Genomic DNA, 27,669 nt, shown 5'->3' with positions numbered 1-27,669 from the left:
CCCATTATGAGAGTTGCATGCACGTGCATACACACCTCTTACTGGCTTTAGACGCCTTGGCCATGGCTCCTGAATATACTGTACATATAAAAAATATCCAAAAAATACACAAACGATTATACTATGCATGCATGATCATGCAAGAAGATACTGTCCCTCCGAGGCTTGGGTAGTTATGGCATGTTCTGTACTATGTCAGATTGTCTTCAAAGCTACTTGCGGAAACATAGAGTAATGCGGTACATCGATATACATGATACACACACCAATTACGGTGGAGCGGTGGCTCCACGCCATGCAGACATGCACGATCTCGTCATGCATGGGAAGTGCACCAAACACATCATCACAGCTATGCGGATACTAGTAGTGTAGACACACAGACGCTTGCACACGCGTAACAGTGCCGTCCGAGTCAAACTCACACTGCATCCACAAGACCAGGCCGAAGGCATGCAGAAAGACACAATAAGGGTGATTGCGTACGCGGTCTATAGAGAGAAGCTGTGTTCAGTCAGTGAAAGGGCACTAAAACCAGTATAATACAGGACACAAAGTTATAGTAACTGTTGTAGATCATAGGGGACATACTCAGTTGGGCACACAACAGTCTAGGTCTAAGGATACAAGCACAGAACGGAGCTACAGGATAGGATACCACTACAGGAAGTACTACTACCACTAGTAATGCTAATGATGAGGATGATGATGAGGAGGAGGATGTGTGGGTATGATGAGTTCCAAAGCAACAGTATACTTTATGATTGCAAAACTGCCGGCGAGAGTTCTTGACGGACTCCGCTGACGAATGCGCAAATGAAATGCTAGACACGTAATGTAGCATTGCTGCTACTGCTCATAGCAGGAGTACATAAGCTTGTAGCCGATAGCAGAGGTATAAGCTTGCTCTGTACTCGTGCTAATGCTAGATATATGATATGTGATACTATGTGATAATGGTACGAGCACGAGCACGGCAAGCCTAGAATGCATGCCGGAAACGCCACACGTTCTCGTGAGGATGAGCAGCCGAAGCTGAAAGGAGGCAGTGAAGCCGGGTATAAGTATGCAGCATGCTAGGTGCATGCACATGGGGGTATTGGCACATACACTGCGTATCGAGCGAATAGTGGCGTAATTTGATGAGAATATATGGCAGTCGGTGCTGGATAATACTGAAGTGATGAAGCAATGTGCTTGAAATGGCCTGTAAAGCGAACAGCGCCTTCTTGTAAGAAGTGGCGTCCATGATTGTTCGGGTTATTTCTTTTTTATCAAGATCTATTGCAATTGTCTCCAGTCCGAGGAGAATAGCAGACTGATAGGTGAAAAGGTAGGCAGGAAGTTGGCAGCTATGTACATAGTTCGGCAGGTCTAAGAAGGCCTGAGATATCGGCGTGGCAGTGGTCCGTTCCTGTAGCATAGCATAGCACATCACACGGCGTGTTATCCGGATCAGAGTGAAACATTCTGTATAGATCCCGGCAGGAGTATACTGGTGCACGGCCACATGTCACTGGCGTAGTCAGACTGAGCCAAGTCTCCATTCAGAAGGACTGTTTTGCACAAGTCTCTAGCATACATTGTACTCCTAAAGCATACCCTGGACGACGCATTCCTTAACCCTTTGTGGACGGACTGTACGAGTTTCGATCTAATAAGATCGAAACTTCGTAACTTCTTAACTCCATCGTTTCTTGAGGAAATTCCACAATCGAAGGGTCTACGTGGTAGCGGGAACTCCAAGCTGTCCAATGCAACAATCGCCGAAGAGTTACAATGTCGGACGCCAGAGATATCGCACGCCGTATTCTTACCTCGGCAAATTCAAATTTTTGATCGATCATTTCGCCATTTGGGGGGAAAATCCCTTTTCGTGTGCTCTTTGAGCAACTGAGCACATGATAATGACGTAGCCGGCTGAAGTTTGAATCGTCTCAAACAGATTTGAGCGTTCTGCGATGAAGGAGAGTGGAATGGCGTTGATGGGACGAATTTGCTTGCATATCAGGCTTGGAGATGACTTTGCTGTGTTACATCGCCTGATTTGTGGCGGCCGGATAATGGAGATTGGTACCCTGACGTAGCTCTCGCCAAGAGCTTTCCAATGAGCCCTTGATTGTGAAAATCAAGTGAAGGACACCAAAGTTATGACATGGAAAAGTTGAAAATTGTACTGACATTTTGTAATTCTGGTGCATACTGTGCTAGAAATCCGTCCATAAAGGGTTAAGCTTATGTTTAACAGCATGCAAATGTTGTACATGTACTTTGACTTTAGTCTGCACCCTGCACCCTCCCATAATGTGCACTTCAGAGTTGACATGCTAACTACATGCACAGAGTGGTGGTGAGTGGGTAAAGTCTCATGGAATCAAAAGCACTGCTGCAGCAGCTGAGTTTTTCATATGGCAGTACTTACTTGCTATGATCCCTGCACTTGAAGGGATGGTTTGCAGTCTGAGATCACGGGCGCTCATCAAAGGCATAGTGCCATGGAGTCGTATAACTTCCAAGTTCTTGTTCATGTATGACACTTCACTGCTCAACCCCAATATCAGTCTCTTTGCTGCGATTTCAAATCAATTTCTACTACACTACTTTATACCGACACGGTTACCATGGTTACAGTACTGCCGGGTGCCGAAGAACCAGCAGGCCACAATTTCATCAACCACAGCATACACGTGACGGTAACTCAACTGTGCATACTGTAAATCAACAAATTGTCGCCGGTGAAAAACTTTCGCCAATCTCCAACAAACACTTTTCGCCGCCATTAAACTTTCGCCGTAGGCGTGCAAGAGTCCAAAAAAGTGATCGATGTTTCGTGTGCGCATATACTAGTAGTACAGTAGTACAAAGGTCCGTGTAGTTTATAGACCCTGTCTACTGTACGCAGTTTTTACAGAGAGTCTGGCAGCATAAGTGTGACCCAAACTGACATTTGGTTCGGGTGACAAATTTTGGCCGGCGATTAATTTTGGCCGATTGACATAGACCGGCGAAATCAGCGAAATTAAATCGCCAGCGAAAATTTGTTGATTTACAGTAGACTGTAAATTCCCTCTTTGTAATACATGAAAATAAGAACGGTCTAGGCTAGGAGATTGACCCCCAGCTCTTCGGTGACCGACAGTACCGTAGGGTATCTTTGTCTACCCCAGCCTACCCCCCCCCCCCCCCCCCCGTCCCATTGGTTGTCATGTCGACGGTGGATTAGAAGGTCCGCTGTGTACCACTCACCAGATGTCAGCATAAGTAGGTGCCGTCAGCATGGTTCTCCTGATTGCCGCTCCGCGACACGGCCGGCCGCACTGACGACTTGACGGGCGTACGTACAGTCGCTGCCATCTGCAGAACACGACCAGGAAACAGCCGAGCACAAATCAGAATCTGCAGTTAAATTTCATGTCCCGCTGGCAGTAGATCAGCTGAACTCGGGCCTTCTTTCCGGCCTAATTGCTACCATACGTGTACCTGCGCGTATGCACGGCCTCGACAGGTAAAAACTATAAAGATAACCTGAGTTTATCATGCCCTGAACGCAGCAAGCCAAGGACCCAACGTGTAGAAATGAGTCTGTCCAAGAAGACCATTGATACCAGGACCAAGGGATGTTATTTTCAGCCAAATGACCCTGGTAACAGAGATCACGTTTTGAAGGTCCCTTGAGCGGTCGTTTTAGACAGCTGTTTCCCTGTACTGACAATACCTCTTAGGATTGGTCACACTTCCATCACATTACTTTACAAAAATGATGTGAAGGTAGCACACAATGCTAAACAAGATCCCAATGGACGGCATCGTACAAAGAGCACATTGTGTACCTTGAACGAGCCCGCTCCTAATCCTGCTGAATTGGCAGCTCCGAGTGGCCTTCGGCCTTGTCCACCTGAAGAAGCATGCGCCGCTGACGATGTTGCCTGGATGTCAAACGGAGGAACACACACACACGTACACACACGTACACACACACGCGTGCGCGCACACACACACACAAACAGTAAATGAACAATCACAACCTCGGATTAGAAGCACTGTTCACATGATTTACAACTTGCAGCTAGAATGTATTACATTGTATGTGTACACAGAGAAACTTCAGGATGAAGTACCCTGGGTATGGCATACTATTGTGGACTACAACATGCTGTACTGACATGTTTTAGCCAACCGAGTTATGGTTGTAGTCAGGGGCACTATGCGTCCTCACCTTGTAACATGCTGTCGACTTCGAAAACATGCAAACCTATCAAGCAAGGTTCTATGCATAACATGCTGTACTGTAGCCTACATTCTACTATACCAGTCATGGGATGTTGAGTATACATGCCTGCACTATACACTATACCAGACTCATTGGATGTTTAGAAGGGAGTCTAATGTTGAGTATGCATGTGAGGTGCCTGGGCTATACAGTACGGCGGTGTTGTATGTCCCGTGGAGGTGTGATGAGCAGCAGCAGCAGCAGCACCATTACCAGCTCACACACAATACACCGAGAGACAACACTGCTATCAGTGAGGCAGGGGCGGCAGAACCAGCCAGGTTTCTGGCCATGGACGGATCAACTCTTTGGCCACCAGCACGTGTTAAATTAACTGCTGATGAGATCATGACTGTGTACCCGCCGTATCATGCACAAACTGTATGAAGGGCTGTGGTTTGGCTGGACCAATCAAAAACGGCTTCCGCCGGTCCTGTGAGGATACGCATGCACCTTTGTACATGTACGGTCAAGTCAAGCAGTAGATGAAAAAAGCGGGATAAAGGTCAGGCATGTGCATATCAAAACTTCAACTAAGCGGCCCGCTAAAGCATGCAGTGGAGTGTCCTTACAGTGACCTTGCGCTTCTTGGCTGGAGCAGCGCTGGATGATACCGTGCATTTCCTAACACAAGCACATACAGAGAGAGAGAGAGAGAGAGAGAGAGATAGATAGAGAGAGAGAGAGAGAGAGAGAGAGAGAGAGAGAGACAGAAAGAGAGAGAGAGAGAGAGAGAGAGAGAGAGAGAGAGAGAGAAAGAGAGAGAGAGAGATATAGAAAAAAGAGAGAGAGAGAGAGAGAGAGAGAAAGAGAGATAGAGAGAGATAGAGATAAAGATAGATAGAGATAGATAGATAGATAGAGAGAGAGAGAGAGAGAGAGAGAGAGAGAGACACACACACACACACACACACACACACACACACACACACACACACACACACACACACACACACACACACACACACACACACACATAAATGGAGTTAGCAATTGTAAGGCTAGCCAGCAACAGCTAGTAGTTCACATCTTACGATCTGTATCAGAAGGAGATGTCTCGGCATACTATTGATCTGTCAACACATAGCATATTCATGTGGACTCCACAGACAATGTCATGTGGACTCCACTGACAATGTCATGTGGACTCCACAGACAATGCCATGTGGACTCCACATGACAATGTCAGAAACACCTGTGCGTGGCCTAGCTCCCCGGGGTTTGACCTTTGACCCCACCATGCCATGAATGTCATCCTTACAGTTATTCTTGCTATACGTGGTAAAAGTGCACTTTTGCACGTTAGGTTACATGTGTCCGTTAACACCATAAACAACTTTGATTTCGTAGCAGTACGCTGTGAGAGGGCTACCGTTTATTTTTCAGCCGCGCGACTCGACACATTGCATCCCGTGAAATGCATGCCACGCGTGAACGAGGGCGGTGCACGGGCTTTTGAAAAAGTTCTCTTTGCCGGGGTCAATGCAGGCCACATCCTCTTGCCTTTTTCAGTAGCCATTATGACGAGCTCAGGCAGGTTCTCCGTGAGGAACTTCAGCCCCACCCATTCAAGTCTGTTTTCATGTTGAGGATGGAGATGACGCGAGAGTCGGTAAGGGGTGGTATGTCTGCTTCCCCGTTATTTTTAGAAGCCTGTCTCGGATCCTCTCAGTCGCACCCAAGGCCCATCGTGCAAGGCACGGACAAGTACAGACATTTCCGCCAGTCACCGCCATGCAGCTATATGAGCAGCTCACTCAGCTGCGGAGTTCAGTGTCGATGAAGGCACGCAAGTGGCTTTCGAACTCCGAGGCGGTCATGAAGGTGCCGATCGAAGACAGAGCGTCGGTGATCAACCTGAGCAGCAACGAGCTACGAGCCACAAAGACGCTTGGAGTGGCATGGTCTGCTCAAGATGATGAGTTCTCGTTCAGTTTCAGTCCTGTGAATGAACAGTCCGTCACCAAGAGATCGTTTCTCAAGAAGCTAGCCACGGTGTTTGACCCACTTGGCGCCATGAATGTTCAGCATGTGGTGAAAATCACGACATATGTCGCACCTCCACTATGGCCCGTGCACGTACAGGTGCTTGCATGGAAATATTCAGAGGTGTGCGTGAGGAGAGTAGTGCGCGCTTCCTTTTGCCCGCCTCGTTTGATATTGATGATAGAAATCTGTCACGTGTTACGAGTGTGAATCACCATGGTGGGCTCACGGGTGGTCACTACACAGCTCGGGTGTGCCGCCATGGTAATGTGTGGAATGCGAACGACAGTATAGTGTCGTTGAACGAGAGTATTGTTGACCATACGAATGTGTGCCTTGCATACTATGAATGAATGACGCTGTGTGTCATTATTTGAAATGTGTGCGCGGTCTCGGTTGTAGTACAACAAACCAGAGGCCACTATTCTCGCTCCCAGTGACTTGTGGTCGATGCTGAGGTAACGCACTGTGTCCTCCTGCTGCAATAGTGAGGATGGATGGTTGGTGGGAATCCTCTCAACATCCCATGCGTTCCGTTGCTAATTGAATGTGTCCTGGTTTCTTGTGCTTGCTGAACTACAGACACGGAAACGGCAATTGGGTGCCTAAAGGCCCTCGACATGTCGGAGACGGAGACGGCGGCGGTGGGCAGGAGGGCCTATGTTTTCGCCCACACATTCATACCACGGCCAGATGTGAGTGATGTGCCGTGTGCAACCTGTGGTGGCAGTGGCGGATGTGCACTGACACTCACACCATATATGTATGTGCTATGCTCTGTGTTCATCTGCAGAATAAACATCAGGAATGTGTTCACTGGGCGGCAGCCACGGGGTCGGGGACGTGGGCGTGGACGTGCCCGTAAGTGGAGAGGTAAGGCGCTAGTTGGAGAAGCACCCTAGTCATGGCTTCTGCGTTAAGTAATCCACACCTGTGTGTGCACAGTGGGGTCGTTGAAGGGTGTGGTACAAGACAACTTCACCAATACCCGCACCCGCTGCTTGTGAACTTCGACAAGGGTGCGGGCCATGGACTAGAACTAATAGCTGACAATGACGGAATGTTTGTGAAGCACCATTTTGATCCTGAAACATACCCTGCTGTCTTTTGTGCCTCTGTACATGTCTAGGTCGGCGTAGTCGTGCGGCGGGGAAGACCAAATGCACGACCTTGTTGAAAATAAAAGATGATAGCATGAATGGCAATGTGTTCCGTTGAGTGTGGGGAAGTGCGTGTCCTGTGCTGGTCAGAGTGGAGGGGCATGTGGGCGTGTAGACCAGTCTCCTCGGGTGTACGGGTGCCCCATTGTTCGCCCATCCGTGGTCATGCACTCCTTTGTTCCATGACATGTAGGTGTGTGTTTGCATGTATGCGTGTGTGCAAGTGTGTGCAAGTGTGTGCAAGTGCGTGCAAGTGTGTGCAAGTGCGTGCAAGTGCGTGCAAGTGTGTGTGTGTGTGTGTGTGTGTGTGTGTGTGTGTGTGTGTGTGTGTGTGTGTGTGTGTGTGTGTGTGTGTGTGTGTGTGTGTGTGTGTGTGTGTGTGTGTGTGTGTGTGTGTGTGTGGTGTATCAGTATGTATAAGTATGATCAGTAGCAACCAAGACGAGAGTGCATCCACCGCATGCGCTCTCTGGCTGACCTCATCACACCAGCAACATAACACCAAGTTGTAGATACTGACAGAGAAAACAGAGAACCAGAGAGCGCATGTGGTGGAATTGCTTTATTGATAAACAGGCCGAAAGCCGCTGCTACCTTTTTATCTACATTTCCTTAACCATAGGAAAATGCCTAAACCTGGCTGAATCTCTGCTGATTGTTCCGAAACCTTCACAGAACTATTTGCCGTGCCCAGACAAGCCTTTCTGTGTATTTTGATCTTCAAATTTCCTTTCTCTTCATACATTTTTCGGTCCACACCTAATCGCTTATCATTTCGAAATCATGTAGGGCAGGACACCACGTGTCAAAACAAAACTGAATAAAGTCACAGGTGAGACTCGAACACTCAATGCATGTTTACAAAATACCCCATTTTGGGGCAGGGCGCCCCTGTCCCAGAGCCCGCTCGTTGCCTTCTACTTTGGCGTACCTTCTGAAGACCAGAACTACTGATTAGTACAGTGGCACGAGGGGCCAACAAATTACTTCTTAGGGGCCATCCGTAAATACCGATATTTATTTAGAAACGAAAATTAGTCATTTCTCTTCAACCCTTCACCCCCCCCCCCCCCCCCTCCCCGAGAAAGGAACACATACAAACGGTAAATAGTATCGATATTTTTTCCTTTTTTTCTGGACGTGCTCACACATATAAGCTGTACATCGATATTTTTCAAGAAACGAACAGGCGCTCAACCCCCTCCCCCATCCTCTCCCCCCCCCCCAAACGACTGGTTTTCATTTCTAAATTAAAAATACATATCTATATTTACGGATGGCCCCTTATGCGAACCGCATCTAGCAGAGAGACATTTGACTACATGTACATCTATGACTGGTGACTACTGGTCGTGTAATCACTCATGGGTACCGGGTCGGCAATAACAAATTTTCCGCTGCACTACTGTAGAACTGGTAATTTTAGCGACTATTAATTTTAACGTTTTCCCATTGTCAACCGGTTGGCGACGTTTTATTTTAGCGATTTGCAGCGATTTTACTCACGGATCACCAGCGCACTACTAATGTCTCAACGGATTAGCGACTTGAAACTTTAGCGAAAATGAGTCGATCGCTAAATTCGCTAGGGTTTTTACGTCGCTAAAATTACCCGTTCTACAGCACCGGCACAGGATTAATAATAGATACGAGTCTGGATGCTATACCATGGTTACTCCTTTCGCCTAAGCTGTACCGGTAGCATTCAGGGGAGCTGTGTTGTTTCTAAGAAGGAAACACTTCAGGCTCTTGAGCAACATCTCCGAGGAAACAGTTCACGTCTTGTTTTCTAGTATGGTTTGGCCAAGCAGTCTGTATAGATAATCGTCGCCAAGAAAATCCGGCCAATGCTGAACATGTACATGGTAGTCGTACACTACCACGGCACATACCTATCATGTACGTACACTGTAGCTGCATAGCCAGTACAGTGCCACAGTGCTAGATCTATAGCAAACATTGGTAAAAGCATACCGCTACCAGTAGACCGTCTACCATGTGGTACCGCCGCCATGTCCGCATACCATATCACTGTATCGGCATTGGCCGGATTTATTTTATTATTATTATGAAATGACCCAAAGGCAACGACTAGATAATCAGCATGGCAGTACATGCATCATCTATGTGTACCTTTTCAGAGGGGTAGTGGCTCGGCTGCCATACTTTATCTCCTCTTCGATGATCGCCTTCTTGTCTTGCAGCTGAACATTGCACAAAGCAGAGCGCACGGCAGAAATGATGAGTGGTGCTAGGGAATGTGGATACAGATTTTGTCTTGCTCCGGGTATAAGGCCAAGAGCAATGAACAAGCACACAGAGTGGCAGACAAGCACATGCTCTCTCCGTCTGTATGTTTGTCTGTCTGTCTGTCTCTCTTTGTGTGTCTCTCACGCACGCACGCGCGTGCACACACATGCACGTACACACCATGTACCATGTATACGCCCGTCGCAAGAGAAGCACGCAAATCCGTAAATGCACTGGATGTGCACCCACGGATTTTCTCTTATAGCAACGATAGCGAACAAGATCTGAATGAGACAGATCAAGACTTGCGCCAGATAACTGTCTTATCCACACAACTGGCGAAGCCATGTGAATCGACCACCAATGTGCACCTGGTCTACACCACACGGACTACATCGGCATAAAACGGCCAAGGCAGTTACCTATGCACACCCTACACTTGCTGGGGTAACCAGTATAGACAGCACGCTGCTTTGATAGAAGCAGACACTAGATGCACTGGTACCTTGAAGTGAAATTGGAGTTACTTTACCAACCAGCCTCGGCTACTCAGTACTGGGAACCCAGAACCAACAGACATACCAACAACCTCAGCCATGAAAGCTATTCTAGTAACGACACACTGGATTGTGGAGCCGAAACTAGTCCAACTTCCAAATGCTGGCAAGAAGGTAGCCTTCCGACAGGTTACACACATACACACCCACCCACCCACACATACATACACACACATACAAACACACATACGCGTGCACACACACACACGCACACACACACACACACACATCAAATAAAGGCATGTAACACGAGGGGAAGAAACACCCAATTAGGTACGCAGCTTACTCGTTTTGTTTTCTCCGCTTCCTTCCTCTGAGCATGGCTGTCCCACTGCATCTCAATGGAGTCCAGGTACCTGGCATCATTGATCTGAAACGAATGCTTGTTCGAGGCCTCCCAATCCTGCACGACTATCCGCAGGTCCTTCTCAACTTTGGGCAGCTCCTTGCTGATTTGTTTGCGCAACTTCTCCTCCTTCAGCAGGCGCCCACCGCGGTTGCTGAGACGGTCCGGGTTGTTCGCATTATTCTACACATAAATAGAGGGGAAAGCAAAAGAACGGCATGCAACGCATTGGCAATTGTAGCAGAGGCGTGGACACCAGGGGTGGTATTCAGATAATATTGTTGTCTGATGCTCGCCCTGTAGTGTGACACACAGAGTAACAACTACCGGTAATAACTTGTTTGGCTTTGCTCCCAGTATGATTGTAGCATTCAGCTGTAGGTACATGCACATTGAAATGCGTTGAGAGATGAAGTCCACATCAGAATATGAACAACGTTACACGCTCAACACAGTGCGGCAGATACAAGGCAGATACAAGGCAGATATAAGGCAGATACAAGGCAGATACAAGGCAGATACAAGGCAGTGGCACTTCGAAGCATGCACGTAGACACATTATACATCTAAGTTGCTACTGCTGAGAGACACGCACGGCATGTTGTGTGTACTCTGCACTTTGCTGTTCAAACCGACTGCACACGTGGAAAACTGCTAACTAACATTACTTGCTAATATACAGTACTGTCGGTGGCCGAAGAACTGGGGGGGGGGGGTCAGCCTCCTAGCCTAGACCGTTCTTATTTTCATGTATTGCAGTCTATGCATGGTTGAGTCACCGTGTTTACATTGGTATGCTGTACTTGGTGAAATTCTAGCCTGGTCGTTCTTCAGCGCCCGACAGTACTGTACAGTAGTACACACATGAAAGGCAAAGCTACTCAAGATTAGGTTGCCAACTTGCCACAGACTACAACACTGTGAACCAGTTCAGTATAGACTACTACAGGTCTACTCTCCATATAACGTAATCTCTGGGACCACGCACAAATTATGTTATATTGAGAGTTATGTTATGTAGAAAACCGTGTGTAAAATACAAGATGTACCTCAAAATGAAGGGTATTATAAGGCGGGTTTAACCGTGCAAATATATACACACTGTACCACCATCGACATCAGATACCATCAAAGCCGCAGAATATACACAATAGGACTAAACTGGCTAGCTACGGCTACAGCCTGATCGTAGTACCGCACACGTGAATCTACGTTGTATCGAGAGTGCGCACGTCGGGGACCGCGCCACAGGGTGCGTTATGCCGAAGTTTACGTTATGTAGGACTAAAGTGCCTAGCTACAGCTACCGCTTGATCGTACCGTGCACGTGAATTTATGTTGTATCGAGAGTGCGCACGTCAGGGACCGCGCCGTAGCGTGTGTTATGTCGAGGTTTATGTTATGTAGGATTATGTTGTGTAGAACAAAATTTGTATGGGAGTGATGCTGTTTCGGCGCGGGATTTGATTTTTTTACTTACTAGCGAGGTTTATGTACAAGTGAGAGTTGTTATATCGAGAGCAGACCTGTATAGAGTACTCCGGATACACTGTACTTTTTTTGATGATCCAGCATTACACTGTAACAGTCATTTGAGAGTCCGCTCAGCTGGGATACCGCCAGAGCTCAAATTTGTAAGTTGTGGCAGTCTGCCCACCTTGGATATACGGCACATCGGCGAAAAACTTGGTAAAAACTAAAAAGTACAGATTTCGATGATCCTCAGAGGCGATATACTGAAATGTCACTGTACTTCGCCTGTCTTCCATGTGTGTGACGGTTCTGCACCCAGTGCGTTGAGCACCATTTTACACACCTGTTGCTACCTGCCAAACTCTGTGGCTGTAGAGTACTTACGACGAGCTCTTGAAGACGATGCCAGAGCTTGTCTCTTCGCTCCACCAGCTGGTAAAGATTGCTGTTGTCTGCAGCGAATGTCTTTAAGCGGACAAGCTCGGCCTCGTGAAGTGTGAGCAGTTCCTCTGTAAAGTCATCTACAAGTACCAACAGATTCAATGGACAAGGACATTAAATATTCATACTTTATGATATCAAAGCCTGGTTGCAACGGGAAGCAAATTATACAATCACTTGAGAATGGAAATTTGGGGATCCCGGCGAATATCATCCTGCACGATGCACAAGTGCGCGCGCACACGCGCGCGTGTGTGTGTGTGTGGTGTGTGCGTGTGTGTGTGTGTGTGTGTGTGTGTGTGTGTGTGTGTGTGTGTGGTGTGTGTGCGCGTGTGTGCAATATGTCCTGCGAACGCTGCAGCTCCACTGCGCCCGCTGCAACCGCTGTGTGCTATCGCGCTAAGGCATGAAGCTTCACAAGTGCAGCCGTGGCTCGGCCAGAGCAACCAACACAGACCGTAGCTCCTTCTGCATCGTTTGCAATTGCGGTCGGCGTTTCAGTAGACCGCAGGTCCTATCCCGTCATCGCCCCTACTGTTCCGAACCTGCTCAACCCCCCATGGGGTCCGCATAGCCAGAATATGGCAGCGCGTCCAAGGTCCAAGGTGTGTGTGTGTGTGTGTGTGTGTGTGTGTGTGTGTGTGTGTGTGTGTGTGTGTGTGTGTGTGTGTGCATGTGTGAATATTACCGCCTGATGAGTATAGCTGGTCAGGGACTACAACAACTAGTCATAACAGCAATAGTGAAAGCAAAAGGTACACAGTCATACAATCACCAAACATCAACACACCTGAGTACGCTGGGCGAAACGTTTGCCGCTGCTTCGAGCCAAACTGACACTGGTCCCAGAGTAGATGAATTTCTTGCCTAAATCAAGCAGACAAATTCACAACAGGCCATTGAAATAACAAGACAACCTTCCCAAAACATGATACAGTCAGACCTCGCACAACCGCACACATCCGTTTTCCACAAAAAATATCCGGATAGGCGAGGGAACCGGATAATCGAACACATACATACGGTATGTATGCATGGCATGTGCCGTAAATCGGTAACCAACGATTTTTCTTCCGGATGGCGAGGGATCCGGATAAAAGAGGACCGGATAAGCGTGGTCTGACTATACATCAAATCAATATTCATTCGCTCGAGGGAAAGTTGCAAACGGGAGAAGTCTGAAGAAAAAATTGACTGTCACCACCAGGACTCGTGCCAGGGACCCTCGCTTATGACCAGCGATGCTCTACCAATATGAATAAGCTATGGTGTAGTCGTCATCCAAGCAGCGACCCTTCAACATTTTACTTCGGAACTCACGCTTCTTGTGAATCCACACAGGCGGGTGGGACACAGCCTTCACTGTAACCCACACACTTCATGTACAAACTTGCATGCAGGGAGCCCCAGCATATAAAATATTCACTGGTTTGAGGGACAGGTGCAAACGGGACAAGTCTGAAGAAATAAATAACTGTCACCACCAGGACTTGAACCACGGGACCCTCGCTTATGGCCAGCGATGCTCTGTGACTAAGCTATGGTGTAGTCGTCATCAATCAACGTTGCTTGCACCTGCCCAACTCATCTACGGCTGATGTATCCGCACGGCGGCGATGGCATTCGCCAAGCCGCCTCGCCCAGTTTTGGCTTGGTATCCCTGCTCTCCTGGCAACTGTAAAACAATGCGGACGAGAAGCGTATGCATGTCTTTGCACTAGGGGTGAAACAATTATACCGAATACTCGAGTACTCGCTCGGTTTTTTCAAACATAATCGTACTCGGAATAAAACAGAGTACTCGTTCATACATGGTACATGCATTTACCACAGAAATCTGCAGTTTCAGAGCAGCAGTCGGCAGATATTGATGTGCAGACTGTGTGGTGAACATTTGTTCACGAGTAGAGAGAGCCCAAATGACCCACCAACCAATATACCCGAGAAAAATGACCGCTACTCGGTTCAATCAGGGTTGTATCATGATGTGATTTTAAGGCCCTTGGTGTGCAATTTTTAGGAGATGAAGAATACTCGAATATTCGATCGGAGAAAATCAGAGTACTCGAACTCGGGATCTCAGTGCCAACTTTCACCCCTACTTTGCACCAACCTGACCGACGTAATGAACGTCCCGATGTTCTGCCGTCGAATTTCTTCGAGTCGTTCCACCTCATGCCGTAGCTGCAATGCATGCACATGGAATAAACAGGACACAAATTCAAGTTCAAGATAAAGCTCGAATTCAAATGATAACATCAACCGTGAGAGAATTGCAACTCCCCACAAATCAAGTACTGTATTACTAACCGCTTGTACTATGGATGCCTTGCAGCCCTGGTGTCGTGATAAGAAACTGGCTCGGTCATTTTCGTCCACCTGCAGACGATCCCACAGCGGTGCGAGGCGACAGCGTAAATCCTCAGCTACTTGATTCCGTTCGGCCACTTGGAACTCGCACTGGGGTTGGTGGTAGGGGAGCAAGATAACATTTCCAGTTAGCACATGCGTGTGTGTGCGCGCGCGCGCGCGCGCGTGTGTGTGTGCATGTGTGAGCGCGTGTGTGCATGTGTTTCGTTCATCTCACAGCACACCAACATCAAAGAGCAGCAATAATACGTCAGACAGGCACGAGCACCACTGACAATTCCCTCATTTCCTAGCTACAGGTAGCACAAGCAAGAGTCGATATTAAAATCGAAATACATAAAGCTCTTAGCTAGCACTACTAGGGGCATCAAAACGAATAGCAAGACAAATGCACATAGCTCAACTGCATAATACAAGGTAATCAAGACTATTCTCTTCGTTTGCATTGCTTCTTCAGGAATTCCCAGGCGAGAGGAGACAACAGAATCACGAATATGGACAGGCACGGTCACCACTGTACAGCACTGCAACGCCAAGCCAGTTCTTTGCAGCTTCTTACATCGGAGCACAGCTGCTCGGCTCGACTCTGTGTTGTGTCCGTGAGCTGTAGTTTCTCCGGCGATCCCCTCATCAGCTCCTGCTCAAACTCATTGCTGGGTTCATGCTCCAGCTCTGACCAGAACGCCTCTAGCTGCTTTCTCGTGGCGTTGAGCTCCTTAAGGCGTTGCTTCTGTGGCAGAAAACAAGTACAAACATCAGAGAGGGAGCACAGTTTATAATATAAATATAAATTATAAGCAGAAAGGATGTCTGTTCTCAACAAAAATATCTACACTGACCATCTAAAGGCCCACAAGAAACCCTAGTAATAAAAGATTGGTTCTGCTTCACACGAAAGTCGTTTACGTCTACATGGGAATCTCGACGTTGTGGCACAGACAAAATAAATGCGTGTGGATCTGTTGAGTAGAACTCAAATTTGGCAGTAGGCTGTCAGAAAACTGTCTTATTTGGAACGGGAAATTCCCACTACACATTTCTGGTAATTTCTTTACGTGAACCTAGTCTATGTCTATGAACACGTTTTTTTACGACACGTGAAAAACCCGAGTATGTGAGTACTGAAATCTTTGCGTTCCCACTACGTAGAGCAGAACCAATGCCAACATGAAATTACACACTGGAAACCCATCAGAATCCTGCCACCATAACTGGATTGTGTGTTAGATCTGCTATCGTTGCCAGACAACTCACCTGTTCTTTGGCTAATTCCTCCACTGATTTACTCCACTCATCGAGCTGTTTCAATGTCGGACACAGGCTGTCCTTCTTTGTGGAGGCCGTATCCTGGGGCAAGGATCTTGGCCGGCATAACACCTGACACAGCTGCTCTTCTTTGGACAGGAGCTCCTTCAGGCATTTCATGCGTGTGTGCTTCTCCTAACGGCCGTAAACACACACACAAACACCCGCAAGCACACATGCACATACATACACACACACACACACACACACACACACACACACACACACACAGGTCAGCATCCAGTGGAGGCTGATACTAGCTCACCCTTGGTCGTGTGGATCCAGAACACTACCTGTCTTGGCTATGCGCAAACATCGCACGGAATGTACAGACATGCATGAACGTGCACCTAAAGACACTGGAAACTGAGCAGCAACTCATACCATATGTCTCTTATCTGCTGCATGTCTCAAAAGGTTCGATTCAAAACTGTGCCCAGAGCTACTGCATGGCAAATAATCCCTAGCTATATAGACATGCTGCCAATAGTTCTACTCAAAGTACATACCTTTGCCAGCTCGGTGCACATGCCACGCAGCATCTGTTCCTTTTCCAGCAGCGTACTCTCTTCGCTGACCTACATGCACAACAGTCATAACAATGATGATCGCAAGAATGATGACGGTGACAACAACAATTGCGACAATAAGCTCTAAGAATTCGCCACTCGGAAAACACAATAGGGCTTGAATGTGATGACGTCAGAAGTAAAAATAAATTAGAACGATTTCTGAATGAAATTTGGATCCAATGCACCCATAGCGAAATGCAGGATGTGGTGGGAAGGCCATTCGTGTCGCATGCAGGTGTAAACAATTTCTGCACCAGAAGTGGCGCCCTGACCGCGAGAGGGCCCAGTCCAGTCACTGCCAGCGGATGTGTCACCCTGTGAAAGATAACCACCTAAACATGTATGAATCCATACGAAAGCTGGATCCAAAAGTCAGCGTTGTCTTGACTGTGGGCTGACTGTGACGTAGCACTTTAAAGCCCTATACAAGGTGGCATAGTTTGATGCTCCTCTCACTAGTGCCATAAGAGGACAGGTACATGAACACTGCATACACGCTCACTACACGAGTGGTGAAGAGTTCTGTCTTTGAATAGTCTGTCAAAATGCTACTCACTATATTTTAGCAGAAGCAGATTATAAGTACCCTTATGAGAGAGAGAGAGAGAGAGAGAGAGAGAGAGAGAGAGAGAGAGAGAGAGAGAGAGAGAGAGAGAGAGAGAGAGAGAGAGAGAGAGAGAGAGAGAGAGAGAGAGAGAAGAGAGAGAAATAACACACACATACACACACCAACTGACCTCGACCATTTCCACGTGCAGCTCGGTACAAAGCTTGGTGTACTCCGTCAAGTGTTCGGTCATGCTGTCCTTCAGTTTGGTGCGACACGCCTCTTCCTCATTCGCCATATCATCCAGCAGGGTTTGCATGTGTTCAAAGACCACCTTTGTTCTGGCACACTTCTGCTCCTCGCCAAGGCCAATATCTGTCCAGATGATGTCCAGGCGATTCATAGCAGCCTCCACACATTTTCCCAACGCCGTGCGTAAACCGGACCTGCAATCAGTGCAGGTAAACATGGAACAAGATTTAGTATTTATACTCATGGTAGTGCCATACTCATCCCAAACAGTATGGACATGTTATACTATACATGCATTTCAGTTTGATTGACGGGACTACAATACATGTGAATACATGTAGTACTGGGGCCAATTCAAAAAATCGACCTCTAAAATACATGCCTTGACACATGTTGGCTAACAAGGATTTTTCGGTGTTATTTGATAGATAATGTCTTCAAGAGCATCTTGGCCCAGTATGGCGAGTCCAATCGCGTCCAAAGGTCCCGAAATCACCCTCGATAGGAATACAAAATTGCCGAAAAAACTAAGTTCTCATCGGCTATATTCAAGCATTTTCAAGACTTTCTCGGTACTATATTGACTGGACCTGGGAGTTTTTACCCTTTTATGTGCCAGGAGCTATAGTAACACCGTACATACACAGGATGCGAACCGACGCGTACACTGATTTTGTGCGAGAGTTGGAAAGATTGAGCATCAAGTACCGTAGTGTAGTTGTGACATACCAGAAATGTGTTACCTCGTTTGGACACTTTCTTCAAAGTTTTGCATTGACTCGCTGGTGCTTTTGCTGTCGGAACGTCCACGAATGGATCGATGCTAAATTCAGCAGAACCTTCATTACAATGTCATCTTGGCTCCCCGGAAAAGTAGGCATGATTCCAACAAGGAGCAGCACAACAATTATGTGTGGAAAGCAGGGGAAAGTCATCATAGCTTGCCAAGCCAGTTGTAACTACTTGTATTCGTAGGACTAATCTACAACCGTGGAAAGTTTCAGACCTGGCTAACTTCATCGGGCTGGAATGAAGGCATTTACTTTGTGAGTACTGCTGCACAGGAGGTGTTACAGTGGACGAGCATTTGATTCGAATCTACAAGAGCGGCTAGTGTTAGTACCATGATTTGAACACACCGACCGTGGTGATCAGCCACCATTATCACAAAGCCTATTTGCCAGCTCAACAGCTCTAGGACAACTGCCTTAGGAGTGCCATGCTGCAGTGAGAGGGAGTAGCTATGTGGTGTGGAGTGTTACAAAAACGAAATCCGAGTACCTGGAGGTAACCTATCCCAATATGCAACACCAGCAGTAGAAGAATCATTTCCTTGTCGCAGAATTTGATGGCTGGGCCTAGGCAGTGTGAAACTACAGTTATACTTATAAAACACTAACTGCAAGAAAGAGTCCGATGTCCAATGTCGTGGCTTGTCTCTCCTGAACTGATCACGGCACGTAGTTGATGCGATTCAAGAGCGGTGGTGAAGAGGGAAAACATGTTCATGTAATACCTCATGAACTAGTGGCTAAAGAATTGTCCCTGACTGCAGAGCCAATAGTGATGGTGTAGGTGGCGGAGTAGAGATGGGCTCAGCTGTACGGCGTAGAGTTTCCGAAGCTCAGACGGAAGAACAACTTCAGTTAAAGTGAAACACATGGATGCTAAATATGGTGGTAAAGACACACCTGGCAATATGGCGGTAAACACACGCCTGCCCACACATGCTCTCTAGGCTGCAAAGTTCTGGCACAGAGCTCTCCTTCTCACCACCACCACCATCAGTTCGCGCCTGGCGCCTGGCCGATGCATGGCTGGCGGTATCCGGCATAGCAGGCTGGTACATCAAGTAGCGCATGGCACATAGATGATGACACAGCAACGACATAGCTCGATTGCGACGTACGTTTCGTCCCCGCTGGACTCATCAGGCAATCTTCTTGGATGTCTTCATACGGAGCTTGACTCGGGAGAATGAAGTTGAAGACACCACTGCAGCTGTACTTATGGTTGCTAAATATGGTGGTAAAGACACACCTGGCAATATGGCGGTAAACACACGCCTGCCCACACACGCTCTCTAGGCTGCAAAGTTCTGGCACAGAGCTCTCCTTCTCACCACCACCACCATCAGTTCGCGCCTGGCGCCTGGTCGATGCATGGCTGGCGGTATCCGGCATAGCAGGCTGGTACATCAAGTAGCGCATGGCACATAGATGATGACACAGCAACGACATAGCTCGATTGCGATGTACGATTCTCCCAAAACACATGGAAGCGAAAGTATTCGCATCACAATGTTGGGATCGATCAGCTTTTTAAACTGCAGCTATTCACATGTGAGCGTTGTCCAACTGCAGCCTTGAATGACAAGCTAGCCAATGTTTGGACTGTTTTATGCAAAGGATTTTGGTATTTTCATTTTCATCATTTTTCGTTACAGCACTGCCATCGCATACAAGTAGTGTTGTCCTTCTTACATTGCTGCAAGATCTATCGTAATATCTACACGTACTTCGAGTAAATTAGTTCAGGTTGAAACTGTCCTATAGCACTTCGTTCCTTAGACTCTGACAGTTTCCTACCACCTTTTCCTTCTCCTGTTAGTATTTGGGTTACAATACCTATTCTCTCAGTTGAAGTGTAACGCCGAACCGTCTGACGCTTCTCTCGTGTTTGCAGTCTGATTATAGTAATGCATGCCTGTAAATAGTCTCATGTACCTGCTAGCTGCACGTACATGTACACGTACCTCAATGCTAACATTCGACGCGACATGTACTGTGCATGTACATGTCCAATAGCCAAGTTTCACTGCACCTTGGAAATTTTGTTTTGACACTGTTAAAGTACAGTACTTGTTGCCGTACTGTATCTACTGCTTATTCTGAGCAAAATGAGGTGCTACTTGGCCATATACGTGTCAGTAAAAATGGATATAGGAGCAATTCTAGTTGGGTTGCTATGGTAATAACGGCCTTTTCTATTTTGATGTTTTTCACCATGTTCGGACACAATCCGGCAATCGAAACCTATGCCATCGTGTTCAGGAGGCAAAAACCATCCAGGAATGATAATAAAATCTATGTTAGCAAACATGTGTCAAGTAAAAGTGAGAAATTTCAAATGGGCCCTAGGACTAATGTGCATGTTAGATGATATTTTCCAGCAGTACCGTAAAGTACCGTTGATCCGCCCCCGCTCTAATTTCTGCCCCCTGTCGAATGTCTGCCTGTGAAGCGACGTTGGCGTATACAACGAAATACGATGTTGAACCGACACCTGTACTGCTGTACACGATACGTGCGAGTGCAGGATGAAAATGTGCACAATCCAGCATGCCAGGTCTGATCTTCTGCTTTGTTGTACATCGTACTGCACTCGACAGTCTTGATCTGATTCCCGCCCCCGGCCGAAAAACCAGCTGGGAAGCGACACGGCGTGGGGGGGGGGGGGGGGATCAACGGTACTTTACGGTATTTGGTAAGTAGAGAATGGGTACAAACAGTCAGACTTTGTTGATACTGTCATGTAGAGGAGCCAGCATACCGTACTCACTCACGGTCACCAAAGTGTCCCTGCTAGATGTTGGCAATTAATTAAATTAAATTTCTGAGAACATCCCAAGTGCAACTCCCCAGTATGGCCATGACTGTCCGCTTTGGCAGCTCCACCCCCATACCATAGTGTAGTGTGCTGGGTCGGCAATTAAATGGCTTACAGCTTCATTTAGTCACAGCAGTCAGAGCCCAGACCACAAGACTCGGGGTCATGAAGCAGCTATGCGAAGAGATGAAAACCCCCACCGTAGAAGAGATGAGAGTTTCAGACCCGTTTCACAAGTGGATCTATACATTCAGTCGATACCATTTACAGTTTGAGTGTTCTCCACCTGGTAAGTACACTTACCAGTACTCCATAAACTAAAATCCACCATGTTTTCTACGGGCCATCATTCACAACGAGCCAAGTTTTAGTTGACAGGGGGAAAGCAATCTGCATCTGTGCACTGCTGCTCTTGCACATGCTATTTGCATAACCATGCCATGCATGCTTTGTGGCTGTGCAGTCTGTCACTACAGGCCTTTCCTATCTGTTGAATTTGTCCGTTCTTATCGTCCGTAAACTCCAACGCGGCCACTTACACATGACACATTGAATAAAGCTTCACAGTGGCGTAGCCAGGGGGGGTGCTTTGGGTGCCCAAGCACCCCCCTCAAAAATTTCAGGTGCCATTTTCGTACTGCTGTGGATCTACGCCCGCCCGCGATCGAGACTCGACGTCGACAAGACGCTGCGCTGCACGTGCGTTGTACAACTACCGGTATAGACTCGCACTTTGTGTAGCTAGACTTGGTAGAAGTGAAAGAGAAGTGGCAACGTCGTTTTGTGATCCGCAAGTCGAATGGATTCTTATGAAAATGTCGATCTTGAAGTATTTCAGTCGAGGGAAGTCGAAGAGACCAGATACCAGTAGCAGCAGTGCCAGTGCCATTTCCGAATCTGACGAATCTAATTGCGAAATTGTCGAAGTCGAAGACTCGGAAGAGCCGCAGTTGTCGCCCTTGGCTGTACCAGTAGCAGTCGTCCGAAATGACATCGGTACCTTTATGGAGGACATTGCGAAGGGTGCACCGCTCGACGACGACGTGATGTTTGCCCTGCTAAAGGACCATGTCCAACCGGATAGTTCGTTTGTTTTCCCGAAGAATGGTGGCCGGTCTTTTCAGCCCCGCTGGCTCGATGTATACAAGCCATGGCTGGTGTTTAGCCCTTCGCTTTCCGGCGGAGTCTGCGTGGATTGAACGAACTTCAACAATTGTCTGTATTATATTCTGGGTCTAACCACACTCTGTCAATCTCTTACCATCCAACTTCTGTAGCAAAGTACTGTGCGTTTCATACGATTATCTGACTTTTTATTGAATCATTGGTGGAATGGAAAATAATGAAATAGATGCAAAAATGAAGGATTTGGCACTCAATATCGAAAATTTTTCCGGGGGAGGGCCCCCGGACCCCCCCCCCTTTTTTCCCGCAGGCCCACACTTCCAGTGAGCACCCCCCTCAGCCACAATCCTGGCTACGCCCCTGCTTCACTCCCCCAATTTCAAAAACAGTCTCTTTACTAAAACTCGAATGTTGAGTCAATAGTATTAACATCTTCGTTGCGCTTTCCTTCCCCTCTTTGAACCTTTCTAACCTGAGCCTTCCAAGTTGGAAGGTTGTTGGTTTGCGCCTCGTAGATGTTTTGGAGGTAGGTGCCAGGTCGTTGAATGTCTCAATATCCCTGTCAGTTTTGTGCCTTGTTGTCGCAGTATCTTACAGCATAGCATCTCGTTACCTTGGTGGATTGATAGTCGCAACTCGTAACTTATTAGTCCTTTACTGAGAATCACTTTTTAAATCCACCTTGGTGGTTTTTTAAAAGAAGTTCTGGAAAACCAGAGTCTGTCCGAACCCTGAGTTTTTCGTTGGAGAGTGCACTGCAAATACATGTACATGTATACAAAAAATAGTGTGTGATCCATACGCACTTTGTTCATGATAAAATCAGATGCAAATCTAGTTGTGACAGGTACCGACTCCACTGACCTTGCTCGACTTAGCTCTGGCAACGTCAGCTTGTGTTTGGGACTGAGCAGAGGGCTTCTAGCCGGACTGGCCTTGGTGTTGGTCTTTCCAGGGGTAGACAGACTCATGGTGCACCCAGTACCTGCCCCCCACCTTGCCTCTGCCACTGGCTCTGTGGGACTTCTTCAATTCCTAGGGTACAGTACCAGAAAACACGGAGCACAACAGTCCGAGTCCATGGGAATCCACGCTTGAATTCAAACGCTGAATATGAATACTAATTATCATCTGATACGCATAGTGAGAAATGATATTGATAATATCATCTGAAGTCAACAAATTGCATGTGCATAACAGCCTTTGAATGGAAATAATTGCTCCTCGTTTCCCCCGCCACTTACCCCTGTAACACCGCAGTACTGGGAGCAATGACTTTCACTCGATGTTGACCGGCGTCCAGAGAATACAGCTCAAAGTAGCATACTGGACATGACACTTCACAGAGAACGATTCAAATGAGAAGGATTGCTTCCAGGTGTGTACGCGACTACGCGTCCTTGATGCGTCCTTTCGTGACTCTTTCTACTCGCGACCATGTGTGCTGCCACGCTTACACACTCTCCTTCCTTACTTTTTTCAAACAAGCCGCTCTGGCAGTTGGCATGGCATCAAAGCCGTTGCATACAACAGCAAAGCATGACGTCAAGACGTGAATCATAATCGACAAAACAAAAAAATTAATGCCATTCAAATCCAAAAATCAAAAACTATCACAGTACAGTATCAGGAACTCAATAATTATTATTTTACTTATTTACTGCAAGTGAGGCCGATGTTGTTGTTACTAGTATCTTTGGTTGTTTGAATGTCTGCAAGAGACTGCTCGTTATCAATCACGACCTGATATCTGGAATCTTTTTGCCAGTGATCAAGTATTGTGTTGTCTGACCAGAACTTCGCCTCTGCGAAGAGCTTACAGTTATCCATTGAAAACAATCTGTCGAAACACGGAATACCTCATCGAGTGCTGCATTTGGTGGTCCAGACGCATCCAAGATGGAGACCCATGTTGCAGGTCCGGTTTTGGCGACGATAATGTATGAGCTGGCGAATTGCGCTAGCGATACCGTGAGTATTGGAAGTCAGCGTACTGTAGGTGCTTTTCAGCTTTTCAGCTACTTTGAAGTAAAAATGTTGTAGATATGTCTATTATATTTATAGTTCACTATTAACCAAAGCTAACTTCTAGTATATATTGCATTTTAATGGCATAGCTGCTCTTATTCTCTTCTTGTAGACTAGTAGTTTGTAGGTATTAATATTGCCAGTACAATGTATGAACCACAATTGTACTCTCAACAAAAGACTAAAGTGAAGAAAATATTTATTGCTGCCACTGATATCGATAGGGCAAAGAGTACATAACCAAGAGTGTGCAACTCCTTATCTTGAGCTGCACTGGACTCACATATGGCGGAATATTTTTAACGCGTCACTTTTTGGAAGAAGTACAGAAGAGTAGCACGTCCAAGACCGTTGTTTCCAAGGGGTGAGTCTGGGGTGTTCTTATTTTTCTACAATCTGGCTGCGTTCTTATAACACATTCCTAGAAACAATTCGTATTGGATCATGTATCCCAAAAGCTGCCGGAAAACCAGCACCGCCGTTCTTAGCTTTAGGCTGCGGCTTTCTTAGCATTTCAGGCTGGATGTGCTTGGGCTCAACGTTCTTCGGCGCGCGACTCAACTGTACGGTCAAGAGCATATGGTTTCCTGTGCTTGTCTTCTAGATACGGTGTCACTTCATTTAGGTTCATGACGCATGAATGTACCGTCTGTTGTACTGCTTCTGCTACTCGTACAACTTAGTTACTTTGCACTTTTGACCTCTATATGCATGATGGCATCAGTGAACCAAATGGCAGCAAACGACTGATGTCATAACTCAGAAGACTGATGTCATAACTCAGAAGACTGATGTCATAACTGTTAAAGGGAAGTTCACCCTAAAATCAAAATTTCAGAACTTATAGGGAAAAATCCACTGATTCCAATGGCGAAAGATTTAAGTCCGAGGTTGATCTGAGCAACCGTTCTGGAGTTATAGCATCTGGAAGTTTAGACTAAATTCAATGACGTCATGATGACATCATAATTTATGATGTCATTGAGATAAACTGATTTTTCAAAATCTGATATGGGATATATGACACCTTACTGGTATCTAAACTGGAAACATATCCCCAGAAAGCTTGTTGCAGCAACGAAAAACGAGAAATTGGCTATCCACCATCTATTCCCATACAAAGTTTATCTCTGTGACGTCACGTCACAGGGATGGGCAAATTATGACGTCATCATGATGTCACAGAATTTTGCCAAACCTGAAGATGCTATAACTCCGGAACGGTTGCTCCAATCAATGTGGGACTTTCACGATTGGAATCAGTGCATCGTTCGCTACAGGTTGTGAAGTTTTGATTTTAGGGTGAACTTCCCCTTTAAGACCCATAGCGATGGAGGCTGTATAGGTCTATTGGTGGACAACAATGTTCATATTCGACTTTCGTGTTTCTCTCATCAGTGAACGATTCATAGCACTAAACGAATGAATTCTAAGGACTCAAGGAGACAGTACAGTCAGACCTCGCTTATCCGGATCCCTCGCCATCCGGAAGAAAATCGTTGGTTACCGATTTACAGCAAATGCCATGCATACATACAGTATGTGTGTTCGATTATCCGGTTTCTGGTCCTAGTAATCACAGTGATGATGTTGTCGCCGAGATCGTTGTTCCAATATTCATTAATTTGAGCGAGTTGAAAAAGGAAATCGTTGTTCCAATATTCATGAGTGAGATGAAAAAGGAAAATATCATTCCAATGCGTTTACTTGCCGCTATCAGCATACAGTGCAGTGAAAACAAATGTGTGTCAGCAATCTCATATCTGACTATTTTTTCTCCACTCGTGCATCGGCGGTTGTGCCGGCTCTTCTTTACAGGCCGGTGTGTTATTGGGCCGCGTGGACAGCCGTGAGGTCTCCAGTGTCAGCGACACCAGCGACGTGACAACAACGGAAGTGACGCGAACAATGAGTAAGTACTCTGCTGGTTGGTATTCCGTGTGTCCTCGGTAGGTCATGTAAATTGTTCAGGTGCGTTTCTTTCTCTTTTCTTGAAGCCCAAAGTGGCCAATCGGTATCATCGAGCAGTACCTGTGTAAGAAAGCAAGTAAACAACTAACTTAGGGTGATCATCTGTCGCATATCTCACTCTTAATTGACTCAAGCTGGGTGACAAGGCTCACAACTGATTCTCGGCCAGGAGAGATCAAATTGCATGTTCTTACCGTTGAGAGTGTGGGGCTTGTAGAGCGATCAGTGCCACTACTTTGAAGTACAGGGAAACCTCTTTAGGACGATCACTGATCAGGCCAACTAGTACGAACTAGGGCCAATCCTACGGTTGGCCAGGCATCGAATCAACAATCAAGTCATAAGTGTTCGTTCACGACATTCATTTTTTTCTGTACTGATGTTTTCTGTGTCCGTGCTCTGTGTGCGTATGTGTACGTGTGTGTTTGAACCTGGACGACACATCTGCTGTGTGCAGTAATTGAAGAAGTTGCGACATGCCATGATATCTCCGGGTGAGTCTATGACTGATACTTCAAATAGCCAAGCTTTGTGCCTGCGGTCAAACGCTTCTCTTCTTCCCACCTCATTGCTAGCAGGTTTGGCCTCATTTCTCTCTGATAATTTGTCCTGATGTGTGTGGGGTTTGATTGACAGCCTATGGTATCGAGATGGCAGCATCAATGAAGACGCTTTCGACGTAACGGTACCTCAAGAAGCACGTGACGTGAGTGTATTTCTGCAAAGTGGTCTTCTTGAGGCATTCATGCCCCCAGCTATTTGCTTCCTCATGTCATGTGCTTTTCTCTGTGCTCTCTTTTCTCTCTCTCTCTCTCTCACACACACACACACACTCTCTCTCTCTCTCTCTCTCTCTCTCTCTCTCTTTCTCTCTCTCTCTCTCTCTTTCTCTTTCTTCTCTCTCTCTCTCTATATATATATATATCCACCACCCCCCCCCTCCCTTTTCTCTCTCTCTCTCTCTCTCTCTCTCTCTCTCTCTCTCTCTCTCTTTCTCTCTCTCTCTCTCTTTCTCTTTCTTCTCTCTCTCTCTATATATATATATATCCACCACCCCCCCCCCTCCCTTTTCTCTCTCTCTCTCTCTCTCTCTCTCTCTCTCTCTCTCTCTCTCTCTCTCTCTTAGTAGACTGTGTGGCTGGTAGTGAGCACGTACAAATGTGTCTGTGTGTTTGCCTGTGTGTGTGTGTGTAGAGAATTGTAGGATGGTATCGGTATCGGCGGCACACAAGAGAAGTGCCCACGATCAGAGAGACTTCGTTTCACCAAGCACTGGCATTACGCTGCACTGCTGTGCCACCGTCGGGTACGTCAGTGGTTCTTGTTCTTGTCTTTCTTCTAAATGCCGTCAACAATTGTGTGGTGAACCCTGATGCCTGTGAATCACTGTTTCAAAATGAGACACAT

The 27,669-nt window shown here is 46.8% G+C and overlaps 2 protein-coding genes across 2 annotated transcripts in view; one reads left to right on the top strand and one right to left on the bottom strand.

Annotated features, from left to right (window-relative positions):
- Positions 1-330: 330 nt before the first annotated feature.
- Positions 331-23,667, bottom strand: LOC135813955 (protein regulator of cytokinesis 1-like). The gene is made up of 16 exons (XM_065327000.1): positions 23,508-23,667; positions 23,128-23,298; positions 17,468-17,723; positions 16,668-16,736; positions 16,108-16,293; positions 15,413-15,583; positions 14,794-14,943; positions 14,597-14,667; positions 13,274-13,350; positions 12,427-12,563; positions 10,510-10,752; positions 9,550-9,620; positions 4,843-4,894; positions 3,831-3,926; positions 3,247-3,354; positions 331-1,414 (listed from the first exon to the last, which is right to left on the bottom strand). Exons 2-15 carry the CDS (start codon positions 23,232-23,234, stop codon positions 3,253-3,255), a joined length of 1,788 nt encoding a protein of 595 aa, XP_065183072.1. The 5' UTR covers positions 23,235-23,298; positions 23,508-23,667; the 3' UTR covers positions 331-1,414; positions 3,247-3,252.
- Positions 23,668-23,925: 258 nt separating this feature from the next.
- LOC135813954 (BRISC complex subunit Abraxas 2-like) overlaps positions 23,926-27,669 on the top strand; it is a 9,302-nt gene continuing 5,558 nt past the window's right edge. The window contains exons 1-5 of the mRNA XM_065326999.1: positions 23,926-24,234; positions 26,110-26,203; positions 26,720-26,756; positions 26,899-26,968; positions 27,457-27,568. Of these exons, the coding sequence (XP_065183071.1) occupies positions 24,163-24,234; positions 26,110-26,203; positions 26,720-26,756; positions 26,899-26,968; positions 27,457-27,568 (385 nt within the window). The 5' untranslated portion in view covers positions 23,926-24,162. The remainder of the gene's footprint in view (positions 24,235-26,109; positions 26,204-26,719; positions 26,757-26,898; positions 26,969-27,456; positions 27,569-27,669) is intronic.

The sequence above is a fragment of the Sycon ciliatum genome, chromosome 4 (assembly GCF_964019385.1).
Source record: "Sycon ciliatum chromosome 4, ocSycCili1.1, whole genome shotgun sequence".
Taxonomy (NCBI): Eukaryota; Metazoa; Porifera; class Calcarea; order Leucosolenida; family Sycettidae; genus Sycon; species Sycon ciliatum.
Note: the sequence above shows the minus strand (reverse complement) of the source record. Positions and strands in the feature narration are given on the sequence as shown.